Below are 18,494 nucleotides of genomic sequence, written 5' to 3'. Positions count from 1 at the left end.
TTCTGCTGAAATCCAGACCGTGCACCCATCATTGCTGAAGCACCATCGGTACAGATACCACAAAGATTTTTCCATTCAATGCCATTGCTTTCGAAAAAGGCATTTACCTTATTGAAAATGTCCTGTACTGTTGTGGTTGTTTCAAGTTGTTCACAGAATAAGAACTCATCCTTAACATCTCCGGCATTCACGTACCGTAAGAATGCTATCAGTTCTGCGTAGTGAGTAACATCAGTAATTTCATCAAGTTGCAGGCTGAACATACTGAAAGCAGAGTATTTAATTTTGTGCACAACTTGTTTTTTGATATCTTCAGACATCTCACATATTCTGCGTTTCACAGTATCATGAGACATAGAAAGCATATTCAGTTTTTTGCAGTATCATTGCCATCCATAAGTGCCATAAGGGGTCGGGGCTCGCAGCCATGCGTTTCGGTCGGGGCTCACAGCCCAGCGCAGGGGTCGGGGCTCACAACTTGGGGCTGCATGCTAGAGTCGGGGCTTACGACCCCACACACAAAAGGGTCATGACCCCCAGTTTGAGAACTAATGTGCTTAGCTGACCCATCACGATGTATTTACTTTTCTAGCTCAAGTAAAGCTTCTCTTCAGGAAAAAAACTGAAAAATTCTACAGACAGAGAACATCTCCATAGTACGCACTACTCACCAAACCCCTATCTGGATTGCAATGATTTATTGTCCAGCCTGGTAATCGTATCTTCTTCTGAGCAATTTCAGTGTTTCCACTGATGGTTCAAGTGCATTGGCTTGGATGTTATCACTTTCATCATTGTCATATAGCTGTTTCTAACTAACTCAAGTTGGTGACCATACCCTTAAGAGGGCATAGTGGTGGAGCCTGCCATGATATGCTTTCTGGTATTTTTCCATGATGCAGAAGAAAATACATCTGCCACTTTGTGAGAGGAAAATAGGATAGGGATACTGGAACAATAGAGCCAGCAGGGAGCAATGTCGGTGTTGGAGCTTCCCAGCATACTGTCTTTAGAACTCCATCTCCATGTTGCCACACAGCAACAAAAGTACAAGATCCAGCACCAGGGAACAGAATGAGCTGACAACATGTGTGTGGGAGTTTTTCACCTCTGAATTAGATGAAAAAAAAAGGTTGATTTCTCTGCTGTTGGTCGATACTAGCCGTGGATCTGATCCAACCAATTGATATTGCACCCAGGTAAATGCAGGTCCAACAGAAACAGAAGGAGCAGGTACAGATGAACCAGGATGAACAGGAGCAGAAACAGGGCTCAGGGGACAGTATATCAGAGCAAGTGCATCCTACTGTGATACAGTGAACCAGTGCAAGCAATGCAAACAAGTACCCATGGGAGATCCAGCAAACACTTGCCAAGAGCAGAGCAAGTGTACAGCATAGAATCATAGAATCACAGAAGATTAGGGTTGGAAGAGATCTCAAAAGGTCATCTAGTCCAACCCCCTGCTCAAAGCAGGACCAACCACAATTAAAGCATCCCAACCAGGGCTTTGTCAAGCTGGGACTTAATAACCTCTAAGGATGGAGATTCCCTAGGTAACCCATTCCAGTGCTTCACCTCTCTCCTAGTGAAATAGGTTTTCCTAATATCCAACTAAACCTCCCCCACTGCAACTTGAGACCATTGCTCCTTGTTCTGTCATCTGCCACCACTGAGAACAGTCTAGATCCATCCTCTTTGGAACCCCCCTTCAGGTAGCTGAAGGCTGCTATCAAACCCCCCTCACTCTTCTCTTCTGCACACTAAATAAGCCCAGTTCCCTCAGCCTCTCCTCATAAGTCATGCGCCACAGCTCCCTAATCATTTTTGTTGCCCTCCGCTGGACTCTCTCCAATTTGTCCACATCCTTTCTGTAGTGGGGGGCCCAAAACGCAATACTCCAGATGTGGCCTCACCAGTGCCGAATAGAGGGGAATAATCACCTTCCCCGATCTACTGGCAATGCTCCTACTAATGCAGCCCAATATGCCGTTAGCCTTCTTGGCAACAAGGGCACACTGTTGATTCATATCCAGCTTCTCGTCCATTGTAATCTCCAGGTCCTTTTCTGCAGAACTGCCGCTTAGCCAGTCGGTCCCCAGCCTGTAGCAGTGCATGGGATTCTTCTGTCCAAAGTGCAGGACTCTGCCTTGTCCTTGCCGAACCTCATCAGATTTCTTTTGGCTCAGTCCTCCAATTTGTCTAGGTCCCTCAGGACCCTATCCCTACCCTCCAGTGTATCTACCACTCCTTCCAGCTTAGTGTCATCCACAAACTTGCTGAGGGTGCAATCCATCCCATCATCCAGATCATTAATGAAGATGTTGAACAAAACCGGCCTTAAGACAGACCCCTGGGGCACTCTGCTTGATATCAGCTGCCAACTAGACATCAAGCCATTGATCACTACCTGTTGAGCCCGATGATCTAGCCAGCTTTCTATCCACCTTATAGTCCATTCATCCAAGCCATATTTCTTTAACTTGCTGGCAAGAATACTGTGGGAGACCATATCAAAAGCTTTGCTAAAGTCAAGGTACAGTAACTCCTCACTTAACATTGTAGTTATGTTCCTGAAAAATGCAACTTTATGTGAAATGATGTTAAGCAAATCCAATTTCCCCATAAGAATGAATGTAAATGGGGGGGTTAGGGTCCAGGGAATTTTTTTTTTGCCATACTCTACAGTACAGTACTATAGTTGGGAGGTGCCCCCACTTTATCCCCCACAGTCACAGCCCACTGGCACTGGAGACAATGAACCAAGGGGAAACAGAGGCACAGAAAGATTAAGTGACTTCTCCACCATCACACAGCAGGGCAGCAATTGTGCTGGAATTAGAACCTTGGTTTCTTGATGCTTAGTCCTATCACCTGTTCTCTGAACCACACTGTGCTTAGTATGGTGAGAGAATTCCTCAGTGGAGATTGTCACGTTATCTGATTAAAATATGAGCATATAGATCATTGTTGCAACCACTGTTATATATTTGCAACAGATCTTGTACAAAATGTGGCATGTAAGATGTCTACGAAAACATTATGATTTGCTGGTTATGATTATGCTATCTGTATATCTTTATCGTTTTTGTATTTAAAGTTATGAATATTGGCTTTATACCTGGATTTCAAATGTTTGCTCCTGGGGTAATGCCCACAAGATAGTTAGCCAGCACAGCTTGGAGGAACTATTCAAGTTAAGTGGCTCATCAAGAGACACTTGACTGACAATGGACTATGGGAGACACCCATCTACACTGAAGGGACTGTCCTGCAAACATGCTGTTTGAGTTACAGGTAATGGCTTCTACTGTAGCCAAACCTTCATGCATGGACATGTGACTTGCCCACATGACTCCAAATGCTATCTTGTCACCTGTAATTTTCCACTAGCTGTGCTGAGGCCTTTGTTTGAAACAATGGATTTCCCTCCACATGGCAGAAAATATAAAAGGCCCCAGAAACTCCTCCATTTTGCCTCTTTCCTGCTCAAAACTCTGGAATATGTACTATACTAATGGGAGCACTCTTACAAATGGACTGAGGACCTTCCAATGATGATTTGGAAGCAGCCAGAGACTTCACTTAAGCCAGGAGTTTATTCCATCACTGCTACAAGCCTGAACCAAGAACCTTGCATTTATTGTATGTATTTGATTCTTTTAACCAATTTTAACTCTGATCTTTCTTTCTTTCTTTCTTTCTTTCTTTCTTTCTTTCTTTCTTTCTTTCTTTCTATAAACCTTTAGATTTTAGATACTAAAGGATTGGCATCAGCATGATTTTTGGGTAAGTCCTAAGTTATATATTGACCTGGGAGTGTGGCTGGTCCTTTGGGATCAGAAGAACCTTTGATTTGAAGAGACTGGTTTTAAAGAACCACCCATCTCTTAAGTCTCGTGTTTTTGGTGGTAATACAAGAACTGGAATGCCTGAGGAAACTGCCTTTATGACTTCTTGTTAGCCAGTTTGGTGAAACAGAAGTTTACTTTTGTTGCTGGTTTGGTATATCCTATGCGGGATTAGCCACCAGTCTTCGGGGGGGGTTCTGCCCTATTTCTCAGCAGTTAGTCCTGAATTTGGCATTCTCAGTTGTGGCCCAAGAAGGCACGGTTACAGAGGTGTGCAACTGTACGCTGCCCTCAGCATGGGCCACAAGATCTGCACTCAGGTGTATATTAAATGGGTACAAAGGGCACAAACTGCATGTGGTTGATCAGTAAATGTTTTCAGGACATCTTGTGAACAAGAGGTTGGGTGCTACAAAGATGAGTGTTACTGGCTTGCGCAATAAAATATCACTGTACAGGCAGCTTTCTGTGCAGTCATGAGTAAAGGCCAGTAACAGCACTGCATGTTGTTAGCCCGGGGATCATACTGCACAAGCCATGATGCTCACTGTACAGAAGCGCTCTGCACTGTGATAATACTGCTCTCTGCTATTAACAGGATTTGTAGTAACCTGGCCCAGGCACTAGCCCGTGCAGCTGTGATGCAGCAGCATATAATGTTGTTCTGGAGAGAGAAACAGCCAGTGAGAAGGCAGCTCGAGCTGGGGAGGGGGCTCAGAATCCACCCAAAGGGGGCGGTTGGAAAAAGCTGTTAGAGAAAGAGAAGAATCAAGATGCTGAGCTAGGGATGAACTGGTGCTGAGGAGCGGCGAACAGCAGAGGCTAACAGCGGGAGTTTGCCTGGGAGCTGTCCGAGAGGAGGTACGCTAAGTGCTGTATTAGGGGGGCTGTGTTGGTGAGTATCTGAGAGCCTGCTGCTGGGACAGTTGGTCAGTTTGACCGTGTGCTTGATTGCTTGCTTGTTTGTTTGAAAAGTGTGAATTGGGAGTGCTTTGTTCCAGGTGGGCCTTGAGTGGGCCTCACTGGTATATAAGGGCAGTCAACAGCAAACCAGCTGAGCGGCGAACAGCAGAGGCTAACAGCGGGAGTTTGCCTGGGAGCTCGCTTGGGGAGAGCGCACTGAGGCTTTCATCTGCAGGTTTCTCTGAGTAGTTCCTGCAGCAGTTGAGGAAGTTCTTAAGAGGACGGTGATATGGAAGGTGAGCGATCAGCTGTTGTAACCTGCACAGGTTGTGCCATGTTTGTCTTTCTTCCACAGGACAGAAGCGACTTTGTCTGTACAAAGTGCAAGCTGGTCTCCATATTGGAAGAGAAGGTTCGAGGGCTGGAGAAACGAGTATCGACTCTGCGTTGCATAAGGGAAAATGAAGATTTCCTGGACAGACGTCAGGAGATGCTTCTATGGCCACAATGTTCTGAAGATTCAGAGCAGGCGCAGCAGGGACAGAAGGATTGTGAAGAGGTTTGGCAGCATGTGACCTCCAGAAGGAGAAAGAGGAGCGTCCATGCACCAGCAATGGAGATACAGGTGAGCAATCGTTTCCATGTTCTCTCTACAGGTACTAATGCGGAGAGTGGACTAGATGACCCATCTGAGGGAAGAGAGCAGAAGGAGACTCCACCGATAGGAAGGCAAAAGATGCACTGTCCTAGGGATGGGGGTTCCACGACCATCACTCCCAAGAGGAGGAGGAGGGTGGTGATGGTTGGGGACTCCTTCCTCAGGGGGACTGAGTCATCTATCTGCCGCCCCGACCGGGAAAACCGAGAGGTCTGCTACTTGCCAGGAGCTAGGATACACGATGTGACGGAGAGACTGCCGAGACTCATCAAGCCCTCAGATCGCTACCCCTTCCTGCTTCTCCATGTGGGCACCAATGATACTGCCAAGAATGACCTTGAGCGGATCACTGCAGACTACGTGGCTCTGGGAAGAAGGATAAAGGAGTTTGAGGCGCAAGTGGTGTTCTCGTCCATCCTCCCTGTGCAAGGAAAAGGCCAGGGTAGAGACCGTCGAATCGTGGAAGTCAACGAATGGCTACGCAGGTGGTGTCGGAGAGAAGGCTTTGGATTCTTCGACCATGGGATGGTGTTCCAAGAAGGAGGAGTGCTAGGCAGAGACGGGCTCCACCTAACGAAGAAAGGGAAGAGCATCTTCGCCAGCAGGCTGGCTAACCTAGTGAGGAGGGCTTTAAACTAGGTTCACCGGGGGAAGGAGACCAAAGCCCTGAGGTAAGTGGGGAAATGGGATCCTGGGAGGAAGCACAAGCAGGAGAACGCAAGAGGGGAGGACTCCTGTCTCATGCTGAGAAAGAGGGACGATAGATGAGTTATCTTAAGTGCCTATACACAAATGCAAGAAGCCTGGGAAACAAGCAGGGAGAACTGGAAGTCCTGGCACAGTCAGGGAACTATGATGCGATTGGAATAACAGAGACTTGGTGGGATAACTCACATGACTGGAGTACTGTCATGGATGGATATAAACTGTTCAGGAAGGACAGGCAGGGCAGAAAAGGTGGGGGAGTTGCGTTGTATGTAAGAGAGGAGTATGACTGCTCAGAGCTCCGGTATGAAACTGCAGAAAAACCTGAGAGTCTCTGGATAAAGTTGAGAAGTGTGAGCAACAAGGGTGATGTCGTGGTTGGAGTCTGTTATAGACCACCAGACCAGGGGGATGAGGTGGACGAGGCTTTCTAGCAGAAGTTGCTAGATCGCAGGCCCTGGTTCTCATGGGAGACTTTAATCACCCTGATATCTGCTGGGAGAACAATACAGCGGTGCACAGACAATCCAGGAAGTCTTTGGAAAGTGTAGGGGACAATTTCCTGGTGCAAGTGCTGGAGGAACCAACTAGGGGCAGAGCTTTTCTTGACCTGCTGCTCACAAACAGGGAAGAATTAGTAGGGGAAGCAAAAGTGGATGGGAACCTGGGAGGCAGTGACCATGAGATGGTCGAGTTCAGGATCCTGACACAAGGAAGAAAGGACAGCAGCAGAATACGGACCCTGGACTTCAGAAAAGCAGACTTTGACTCCCTCAGGGAACAGATGGGCAGGATCCCCTGGGAGAATAACATGAAGGGCAAAGGGGTCCAGGAGAGCTGGCTGTATTTTAAAGAATCCTTATTGAGGTTGCAGGAACAAACCATCCCGATGTGTAGAAAGAATAGTAAATATGGCAGGCGACCAGCTTGGAAATCCTTGCTGATCTTAAACGCAAAAAAGAAGCTTACAAGAAGTGGAAGATTGGACAAATGACCAGGGAGGAGTATAAAAATATTGCTCAGGCATGCAGGAGTGAAATCAGGAAGGCCAAATCACACTTGGAGTTGCAGTTAGCAAGAGATGTTAAGAGTAACAAGAAGGGTTTCTTCAGGTATGTTAGCAACAAGAAGAAAATCAAGGAAAGTGTGGGCCCCTTACTGAATGAGGGAGGCAACTAGTGACCGAGGATGTGGAAAAAGCTAATGTACTCAATGATTTTTTTGCCTCTGTCTTCACAAACAAGGTCAGCTCCCAGATTGCTGCACTGGGCAGTACAGCATGGGGAGAAGGTGACCAGCCCTCTGTGGAGAAAGAAGTGGTTCGGGACTATTTAGAAAAACTGGACGGGCACAAGTCCATGGGGCCGGATGCGCTGCATCCGAGGGTGCTAAAGGAGTTGGCGGGTGAGATTGCAGAGCCATTAGCCATTATTTTTGAAAACTCATGGTGATCGAGGGAGGTCCCAGATGACTGGAAAAAGGCTAATGTAGTGCCCATCTTTAAAAAAGGGAAGAAGGAGGATCCGGGGAACTACAGGCCAGTCAGCCTCACCTCAGTCCCTGGAAAAATCATGGAGCAGGTCCTCAAGGACTTAATTATGAAACATTTAGAGGAGAGGAAAGTGATCAGGAACAGTCAGCATGGATTCACGAAGGGGAAGTCGTGCCTGACTAACCTAATTGCCTTCTATGATGAGATAACTGGCTCTGTGGATGAGGGGAAAGCAGTGGATGTGTTATTCCTTGACTTTAGCAAAGCTTTTGATACGGTCTCCCACAGTATTCTTGCTGCCAAGTTAAAGAAGTATGGCCTGGATGAATGGACTGTAAGGTGGATAGAAAGCTGGCTAGATCGTCGGGTTCAACGGGTAGTGATCAATGGCTCCACGTCTAGTTGGCAGCCGGTTTCAAGCGGAGTGCCCCAAGGGTCAGTCCTGGGGCTGGTTTTGTTTAATATCTTTATTAATGATCTGGAGGATGGTGTGGACTGCACTCTCAGCAAGTTTGCAGATGACACTAAACTAGGAGGCGTGGTAGAAACACTATAGGGTAGGGATCGGATACAGAGGGACCTAGTCAAATTAGAGGATTGGGCCAAAAAAACCTGATGAGGTTCAACAAGGACAAGTGCAGAGTCCTGCACTTAGGATGGAAGAATCCCATGCACTGCTACAGACTAGTGACCGAATGGCTAGGTAGCAGTTCTGCAGAAAAGGACCTAGGGGTCACAGTGGACGAGAAGCTGGATATGAGTCAACAGTATGCTCTTGTTGCCAAGAAGGCTAACGGCATTTTGGGCTGTATAAGTAGGGGCATTGCCAGCAGATCGAGGAACATGATCATTCCCCTTTATTCGACATTGGTGAGGCCTCATCTGGAATACTGTGTCCAGTTTTGGGCCCCACACTACAAGAAGGATGTGGAAAAATTGGAAAGAGTCAAACGGAGGCCAACAAAAATGATTAGGGGTCTGGAGCACATGACTTATGATGAGAGGCTGAGAGAACTGGGATTGTTTAGTCTCCAGAAGAGAAGAATGAGGGGGGATTTGATAGCAGCCTTCAACTACCTGAAGGGGGGTTCCAAAGAGGATGGAGCTCGGCTGTTCTCAGTGGTGGCAGATGACAGAACAAGGAGCAATGGTCTCAAGTTGCAGTGGGGGAGGTCCAGGTTGGATATTAGGAAAAACTATTTCACTAGGAGGGTGGTGAAGCACTGGAATGCGTTACCTAGGGAGGTGGTGGAGTCTCCTTCCTTGGAGGTTTTTAAGGCCTGGCTTGACAAAGCCCTGGCTGGGATAATTTAGTTAGGAATTGGTTCTTCTTTGAGCAGGGGGTTGGACTAGATGACCTCTTGAGGTCCCTTCCAACCCTGATATTCTATGATTCTATGATTCTATGACGGTGAGGTGATAAAATACCAGAACAGAAGAATAAAAGCAGGGGCCTGGGAAGTGAGAAGGAGGGAAGAAGGACAATAGGAAAGGTTTCAGGTCAGGAGAAGCAGGAAAAAACAGACCTGGGTATATGAGCAGACACTATTAGAGAAAGGAAGTAGAGGGAAATAAAATCTACAGACATACTGGACAGAGAGTACCAAGGAAATATAATTGGTCAAAAAGGGAAGTGATCAAAAGCTGTGTCAGATGAAAACAGACCATGAAAACAGTAAATGAGAAGCCCACCCCCAAAGGACCTAAAGTATGTGAGCAGAGAGAATGACTTTGAACATCATTGAAGGAATAAAGGTGCAAAATGCACAAATGAGGGTGCACCAGTTGAAGAAACCCGCTTGTGGATAAACCCAGTGAAAAGAGGCACAACCACAGAAACATCGAATCTAATGGGCACTTCGAGCCAAAGAGAACCAAAAAACAGGACAGCAAGAATGGAGCTGAAAAGTTGATTCTTCTCTGAAGTGACAGAGTCTATTGTTCAATAATCTTTTTGTTCTTAAAAATAACAATGTATTTGGTATTAACTGCACAGAGTAAAGACGAGTATCATGCAAGCTCGCAAAGGTTAATGTGTTGGTAACATAGTTTATTATTATTATAAGTAGTAATTACTTTGCAATGTTCTATATTATGTATGCTTCTGAAACTTTTTGGGGGGTTTCCCTTATAAAGTTCTAAAAATTTAAAATGATCCCTTTTGTCTTGGTTTTCCTCTGCCTTTCCCCATAGTTAGCATAGCCTAACCTAGCTGGGTGACGGCAGAGTCTCATCATCAAAAGTCCAGTGCCAACAAGGGTTGGGTTTGTTTGTGATTTTGCCTCCATTTTTTCTTTGCATGCAGCTGCCCACTAATGACTGTGAGGCTCAGGGATGAAGAGAATGAATTGAAGTGGGAAATTTGTTCCATGTTCACTCCAATTAGTTCCACAGCAATTTTGCCCAATATGTTTCCTTTTAGCATGTGGGATTCTCTGAGTCTGAGTAATTTACTCTATGAGTTTCAATTTTTACTCATTATATTAGAGTTCAGTAAATGTAGTGATCCCAAAACTGACCTAGGGATAATTTGCTGAACCCAAAGCACTCAGGATTTTTTCAGTCCTAATCCCTGTTCAAAATACAAGCAAAGGTTTCCATATCATTACCTAAATAAGTCTCGCTCTCTTCTGCAGCTATTCAATGGAAACATCTGATCAATTATTCAAGAAGGGATTAAGAAGATTAAAGTATTAAAGCATAAAAGAAAACATCATACTTACTTGTGGGGTGAAGTGATTCTTCTCAGAGCACTCTGAATCATCGCGCCAAATATCTGTTGAATTCTCTTCTGTTTGCCAGATTCCCTGGTCCAAGCAGACTCTGTATACATTTCCTGCACTTCCTGAAAGTAAACAGAGCCTCAGTCTGAAAGGTCAAGACATATATTTCATTTTTCATGTGCTTTACAAATTTCACCCTTTCAGCAAAGCTAGGGAAACCCCATTAGAGAAATCTTTGCTTTGGCCTTTGATGATGCTTTATAATGTCTATTGGGAGAAAATCATAGAAACTTAGTTTATGAATATATTATCAAAAGAAATTCCCATAATTTACCCAGTATTTTCAAAAAGCAAATATAGTGAGTACATCAAAAAGATAAAATTACATTTCAGATCATTCTTTCTTCATCCTTTTGATTCTTAATCTGAACACTTCCTATTACATACAGACAATACATTTCATACCACCACCAGAACTCTGGGCAAAGAAGATGATTTAGTAATTAAATACCCATCCTCTCATGCTCTGGCACATCAGCTTATGGTGCCTTATCACAGAATGTAGGGGCCAGGTCCTCAGCTGGTGTGAAATTGTGTAGCTCCATTGGCACAGGGCAGTGTGGGGAGCAGGAGGTCTGGCTAAAGGAGGTGCAGGGCAGTGTGGGGAGCACGAGGCCTGGCTGAGGGATGCGCAGGATAGTGTGGGGAGCAGGAGGCCTGGCTGAGGAAGGTGCAGGGCAGTGTGGGGAGCAGGAGGCCTGGCTGAGGGAGGTGCAGGGCAGTGTGGGGAGCAGGAGGCCTGGCTGAGGAAGGCTATGATGTTGTTTAATTAAAATATAACCATGCAAATCATTATTGCTACAACAGTTATATAATTGCAACGAATCTTATCCGAAGCGTAACACATGGCCAGAAGGGGTTAAACAGCTTGCAGGCTAACCAACCCAAAGCCGACATTTAAAGACACGTTAGAAAGGGAAATTAGGGCCATTCTATTGCTAGGTAGGCTAGAACTTTGAAATGCAGACCTATATTGTTAGAAGTTAGAAGTAATACTAATTGTGTGTATTAGGGCTGTCAATTAATCGCAGTTAACTCATGCGATTAAAAAAAATTAATCGTGATTTAAAAAAATAATCACGATTAATCGCAGTTTGAATCACACTGTTAAACAACAGAATATCAATTGAAATTTATTAAATATTTTGGATGTTTTTCTACATTTTTATATATATTGTATTCTGTGTTGTAATTGAAATCAAAGTATATATTATTTTTATTACAAATATTTGCCCTGCAAAAATGATAAAAGAAATAATATTTTTCAATACACCTCATACAAGTACAATCTCTTTGTCGTGAAAGTGCAACTTACAAATGTAGATTTTTTTGTTACATATATGCACTCAAAAACAAAACAATGTAAAACTTCAGAGCCTACAAGTCCACTCAGTCCTACATCTTGTTCAAGTTTATTTACATTTATGGGAGAAAATGCTGCCCGCTTCTTATTTACAATATCACCTAAAAGTGAGAACAGATGTTTGCATGGCACTTTTGTAGCTGGCATTGCAAGGTATTTACCTGCCAGATATGGTAAACATTCATATGCCCCTTCATGTTTTGGCCACCATTCCAGAGGACATGCTTCCATGCTGATGATGCTTGTTAAAAAATAATGTGTTAATTAAATTTGTGACTGAACTTCTTGGGGGAGAACTGTATGTCCTCTGCTGTTTTACCTGCATTCTGCCATATATTTCATGTTATAGCAGTCTCGGATGATAACCAAACACATGTGCATTTTAAGAACACTTTCACTGCAGATTTGACAAAACGCAAAGAAGGTACCAATGTGAGATTTCTAAAGATAGCTACAGCACTCGACCCAAGGTTTAAGAATCTGAAGTGCCTTCCAAAATCTGAGAGGGACGAGGTGTGGAGCATGCTTTCAGAAGTCTTAGAAGAGCAACACTCCGATGTGAAAACTACAGAACCGAAACCACCAAAAAAGAAAATCAACCTTCTGCTGGTGGCATCTCACTCAGATAATGAAAGTGAACATGCCTCAGTCCGCACTGCTTTGGATCATTATTGAGCAGAACCCATCATCAGCATGGACGCATGTCCCCTGGAATGGTGGCTGAAGTATGAAGGAACATATGACTCATTAGCACATCTGGCACATAAATATCTTGCAATGCCGGCTACAACAGTGCCATTAGAATGCCTGTTCTCACTTTCAGGTGACATTGTAAACAAGAAGAGGGCAGCATTATCTCCTGCAGATGTAAAGAAATTTGTTTGTCTGAGCGATTGGCTGAACAAGAAGTAGGACTGAGTGGACTTGCAGGCTCTAAAATTTTACATTGTTTTATTTTTTAATGCAGGTTTTTTTGTACATGATTCTACATTTGTAAGTTCTACTTTCATGATAAAGAGATTTCACTACAATACTTGTATTAGGTGAACTGAAAAATAGTATTTCTTTTGGTTTTTTTACAGTGCAAATACTTGTAATCAAAAATAAATATAAAGTGAGCACTGTACACTTTGTATTCTGTATTGTAATTGACATCAATATATTTGAAAATGTAGAAAAAATCAAAAATATTTAAATAAATGGTATTCTATTATTGTTTAACAGTGCAATTAACACAATTAATCATGGTTAATTTTTTTAATCGTGCAATTAATTGCGATTAATTTTTTCAATTGCTTGACAGCCCTAGTGAATATCTTAAATGTAAAAAGGGAATATTAACATTTAGATCAATCTTGGGTGAAATAATGTCATTGTCTATATGTCTCTTTGAAGTTTGTGATAGACAGCCTAATGCATAAATTTCTCTGTTAATTTGTGTAACTAATTACTGGTGGTGTTTAGGAAGCAGAAGGTTACATCAAAAGCCTATTGTTTACCCAGGTCTGTGTGGTCAAGTGGATGCTAGAACACCTTATTAAAAGACCCTTGGGTCCTGATCCTATTTATATCAGATCTGCTTGAGCTTCATCGGGGAAGTTTAATTCGCAAGATGAGATCCCAGTTTAGCTGGCACACCCTGGGTATGATATTGGACATTGGACTATAACTTATGAACTAAATTCTAAAAGAACTCTTTGCAGCTACAAAGCTCACCATCTCTGCTATGAATCTGAACCTGAAGAATTGAATTCATGTCTGAATGTATATTGATCTTTTAACCATCCTCTCTCTATTTTGTTTTTTAATAAATTTTAGTTTAGTTAATAAGCATTGGCTGTATGCAAGTATTTGGGTAAGATCTGGGATATGCAATCACCTGGGAGGTAATGTGTCTGATCCTTTGGGATTGGTAGAATCATTTATTTTATATGATGAAATAAGATTTTCAGAAATCTTCATCATATTTGACTTGGGTACCTGGATGGAGGCCTGAGACTGGCACTTTAAGGGAATTGTGTTATTGACTTCTGAATAACCAGTGAGGTAATAAAGAAGCTGTTTTATGCTGGCTTTCTAAATCTAAGTAACCACAGCTGGCCCCCGCTGGGACACCGGTCACAGAGGTGCAGGAGGCCCAGCTGAGGGATGATCAGGGGAGTATGGGGAGCAGGAGGCCTGTCTGAGGGAGGTTCAGGAGGCCCGGCTGAGGGAGGCACAGGGGAATGTGGGGAGCAGAAGGCCAGCTGAGGGAAGCGCAGGGGAGTGTGGGGAGCAGGAGGCCCAGCTGAGGGAGGCACAGGCTAATGTGGGGAGCAAGAGGCTCAGCTGAGGGAGATGCAGGGGAGTGTGGGGAGCAGGATACCTGGCTGAGGGAGGTGCAAGGGGATGTGATGTAGCAGAGAAGGAGAATTGGATAGGAAAGGTAGGGGAAAATGTGGGGAACTTAATTTTTGGGACAGGTGGGGGCAGAAAACTGTTTGGAAGCATGGCTAGGGAATGGGAGTGGGACATCTGCCTAGCCTGTGTAGCAAGTGGGGGTGACGAGGGGCGATGGAGTGGCCGCTGCACACACCACAGGAATAAGGAAGGGTTTGTGGAGTCCCTTCAAGCTGTGAATAGAAGCTGCAGCTTTGTGTGTGTGCTGAAGGTTGAATTTTGATTGTGAACTGAGGGGCAGGCAGCTCCCCCCAATGAGGAAAGAAATCAGAAGGCAGGCAGTCAAAAATGTGATTTTTTTTTTAAATCTCATGATTTTAGGCATCTGACTTGTGATCTTCGAGCATTTGGGGTTGGCAGTGGTGGGGAGCCATGCAAGATCTAGATACAGCTACAGAGGAGCTTGTGCCATTTGAAAATATACCCATGCTAGGAGGCCCCTCCATCCCCAGAGGAAAGACTGAGGGTACATCTACACTACAGGGGGGAGTCGATTTAAGATACGCAAATTCAGCTACGTGAATAGCGTTTCTGAATTCGACATATCGCAGCCGACTTACCCCGTTGTGAGGACGGCGGCAAAATCGACTTCTGCGGCTTTCTGTCGGCGGCGCTTACTACCACCTCCGCTGGTGGAGTAAGAGCGCCGATTCGGGGATCGATTGTCGCGTCCCATCGGGATGCGATAAATCGATCCCCAAGAGGTCGATTTCTACCCGCCGATTCAGGCGGGTAGTATAGACCTAGCCTGAGGCTGGGCCATATTGGAAAATAGATGTTCCCTGAATATGATGGCCGTGCAGCAATGAAAGAAGTGGGGTGAGAATGGAGCAGCCCTCTAGGCATCCTCTTAAAAGGTCAAGAACACCTTAAAGCAGAGGTGTCAAACTTTGTCAGCTTGGGAGCCAAGTGTTATTAATCATACAGTTATTGGCCCACAGTCACTGTCGTGGAGTGGATCTCTGCCTAGTTCTGTTTCCTTACAGATGGCTAAGAAGCGCAGAAGAACCAGAAACTTCCCACAAGTCTGCTTCTGCGTATCCCCTGGCCTAGTTGAGTCTACAGTGGACATAGAGTTGGCAAAGTTGACTCTTGTACCTCATTCCCTTCAGCTCCTGGAGCAGGGGTAGGGGCAGGGGCAAGGACAGGTGAGGGAGTGGGGAGGGGTATGTCGGATGCTGGAAGAATGAGTAGTTGGATCGTGCTGTGCCCCAGCTATTCCAAGCCACAATGGGTACATCTACATGGACATTAAAAACCCACAGCTGGCCCATGACACTGACTTGGGCTCCTGGGTCTCATACTAAGGGGCAGTTTAATTGTAGTGTAGACATTCAGGCTCAGGATGAAGCCCAGTCTCTAGGACCCTGTGAGGTGGGAGAGTCCCAGGGCTTGGGGTACGGCCCAAGCCAGAACATCTACACTACAATTAAACGGTCCCTTAGCCCAAGCCCTGTGAGCCCGAGTCAGCTAGTAAGGACAATTGTGGGTGTCTAATTGCAATTTAGACCTACCCTATGTGATCCTTTGGGGACTGTAGCCAATGGATGCAAATTAGGGGGCTGCTCTTGCTGGGGCAGGCGGGCAGGGAATTGTAACTGTCTGTTATGTCCCAGATTCTCCTCTTTTCCCACCTTTTGAGCTGCCCAGGTGTGTGTTGGGAAGGAGAGTAGTCTTTGCTACGGGCCCCTAGGCTCAGGCAGAGCAAGTTGAGCTCCTGCCCTGCTCCTCCTTGGAAGCAGGAAATGGAGCCGTTAGAGCTACTCTCCTCTCACCCCTGCAATGCAGCAAATGGTCAGTGGAGGCATTGCTGAGCAGCTGCAGTAGGGAGGCCCAGCTGTGGCTCAGAATGCTCCTGGTGCTGCAGGGGAGGTGCTGCTCAATATCCCTGCCTTGTATTGACCGGGCTGGTTCAAACAGGTCAGTTTAAAAGTTGCAAGGCACATTTTCAGTTCATAGTCAAATAAAATGTTCTTGTCATAAGGCATTAGTGCCCCATGGTGGCTGAGCATGGCACTGCAGGTGCTCCCTGCCTCAGTTTCTCTCACTATGGTTTTCTGACACTCCCAGGGATTCATGTGCCTCAGCCCTCCAGCTGGGTCACTGTCAGAGTTCAGTCCCCTTCTGGAGGTAACAAATGTCCAAGCAAAACATTCTTTTACTCTTCTCGGGCCTTCTTCATCTCACCCTCTGATCTCAGTTCCCACATCCTTCGGGGTTATCTTTAAGTTACTCTGGCTCTGGGATAGGAGCCCTGACTTCCAGGCTCTTTCTCTGGAGTCCTTCTCATAGTCTCAACCCCCATCTGGGCTACAGCACTGATGCCTAGGCTGATTCCCTGCAGTCCCTCCAGACCCTACTCCAGGACCTTCCATGGGATCCCAACTTACTCCTGTTCTTCACTGACACTGAGTTCCCTCAGTCCTTTTATGAGACACAGATGTTTCAGGCAGTCACCTGACCACAGCTAGTCCTGCCCCTTAAGCGGGGAGGCAGGCAATTATGGCACAGGCAGGGCTGATTGAACAGGGCTGACTAGCCCTCAGCCTCCAGACCCTTATAGGGCTGGCCATCCTGTAACACTTCTTCTCACCACAGCCGCCTTTGAGGGCCACAATTTAAAGCCATAGGTTGAACACCCTGGCCTCCAGTTACCACCACAGGATTCCCTGAGGGTCAAGGAAACTGCTGGGGGAAGGGTCAGCATCATGACAGCATTTAGGGGGAAAGGAGTTAGGAGGGTTCTTAAAGTCGTTCTTAAAAGTCAATACCCCAAAGTGACTTTTTGGCCTTAAAGTGACTGAAACATAGCAAAGAGGGGTGGGGAAGGGTGCAGGCAAGGTCACTGCTCATCCCTGCAGGGCTTGAAGAATGTTGCAATGGGATGACTTTGGTGACTAGCCAGGAAGGAGGTGATGCAGAATAGCCCCAAGCAATCCCCCAGGCAATTCCAGGACAGTAGAGCCTGAGCTGACAACTCCCTCCTGCAATGAAGATTCCTGATATGAATCTTTTAAAAAAAGAGAAATCACATTACCATTTTCCAGCCAGGGTAAATATGAAGGACAAGGAACAGACACATTTCCTGGAAGTGAATAAGGCCAGCAAACAAGCTGATCAAATGTCCCTTTGCAATATATTCCTGTAGAGAAAGAGAGAACTAATGTTTAGTTTTTAATAAAGATTATTCAGGCAGCTGGTAACCATGGAGACTGTCATGCCTGATTCCAGGCAGCCTGTAAGCATAGGGATCCATTATATATAGAATGGAGGCCATGGTTATAGCATGGGGGTTGTATCCTGGAAAGCAGGGACTCTGAAAAGGACTTATGGGTCATAGAATCATAGAATATCAGGGTTGGAAGGGATCTCAGGAGGTCATCTAGTCCAACCCCCTGTTCAAAGCAGGACCAATCCCCAACTAAATCATCCCAGCCAGGGCTTTGTTAAGCCTGACCTTAAAAACCTCTAAGGAAGGAGATTCCACCATCTCCATAGGTAACTCATTCCAGTGTTTCACCACCCTCCTAGTTAAAAAGTTTTTCCTAATATCCAACCTAAACCTCCCCCACTGCAACTTGAGACCATTACTCCTTGTTCTGTCATCTGGTACCACTGAGAACAGTCTAGATCCATCCTCTTTGGAACCCCCCTTCAGGTAGTTGACAGCAACTATCAAATCTCCCCTCATTCTTTTCTTCTGAAGACTAAATAATCCCAATTCCCTCAGCCTCTCCTCATAAGTCATGTGCTCCAGCCCCCTAATAATTTTTGTTGCCCTCCGCTGGACTCTTTCCAATTTTTCCACATCCTTCTTGTAGTGTGGGGCCCAAAACTGCACACAGTACTCCAGATGAGGCCTCACCAATGCCTAATAGAGGGGAATGATCACGTCCCTCTATCTGCTGGCAATGCCCCTACTTATACATCCCAAAATGCCATTAGCCTTCTTGGCAACTAGGGCACACTGTCGACTCATATCCAGCTTCTCGTCCACTGTAACCCCTAGGTCCTTTTCTGCAGAAAAGTGAACAAACAACTCAACATGAGCTCCCAGTGTGATACTGTGACAGAGGGCTAATGCAATGCTTGGATGTATAAAGAGGGAGTAGTGAGTAGGAGTAGGAAGTTGATTTTATCTTTGTACACGGCTTTGATGAGACCAGTGCTGCTATACTGCACTCAGTTCTGGTGTCCACATTTTTAAGAGGATGTTGAAAAATTTGAGAGGAAGCAGATTTCCACAAAAATAATTCAAGAGTTGGAAAAAATGTTATAGTGAGACTTAAGGAGCTTGGTG

General features: G+C 45.3%; 1 protein-coding gene across 1 annotated transcript in view; it reads right to left on the bottom strand.

Annotated features, from left to right (window-relative positions):
• Positions 1 to 18,494, bottom strand: part of GLP2R (glucagon like peptide 2 receptor) — a 121,201-nt gene that overhangs the window by 82,498 nt on the left and 20,209 nt on the right. Inside the window, exons 3-4 of the mRNA XM_034790523.1 lie at positions 17,232 to 17,336; positions 10,333 to 10,454 (exon numbers count right to left, since the gene is read on the bottom strand). Coding sequence (XP_034646414.1) covers positions 10,333 to 10,454; positions 17,232 to 17,336 — 227 coding nt within the window. The remainder of the gene's footprint in view (positions 1 to 10,332; positions 10,455 to 17,231; positions 17,337 to 18,494) is intronic.

This window comes from Trachemys scripta, chromosome 14 (genome assembly GCF_013100865.1).
Source record: "Trachemys scripta elegans isolate TJP31775 chromosome 14, CAS_Tse_1.0, whole genome shotgun sequence".
In the NCBI taxonomy this organism is placed as follows: domain Eukaryota; kingdom Metazoa; phylum Chordata; order Testudines; family Emydidae; genus Trachemys; species Trachemys scripta.
This window is presented reverse-complemented; position numbering and strand designations above follow the sequence as displayed.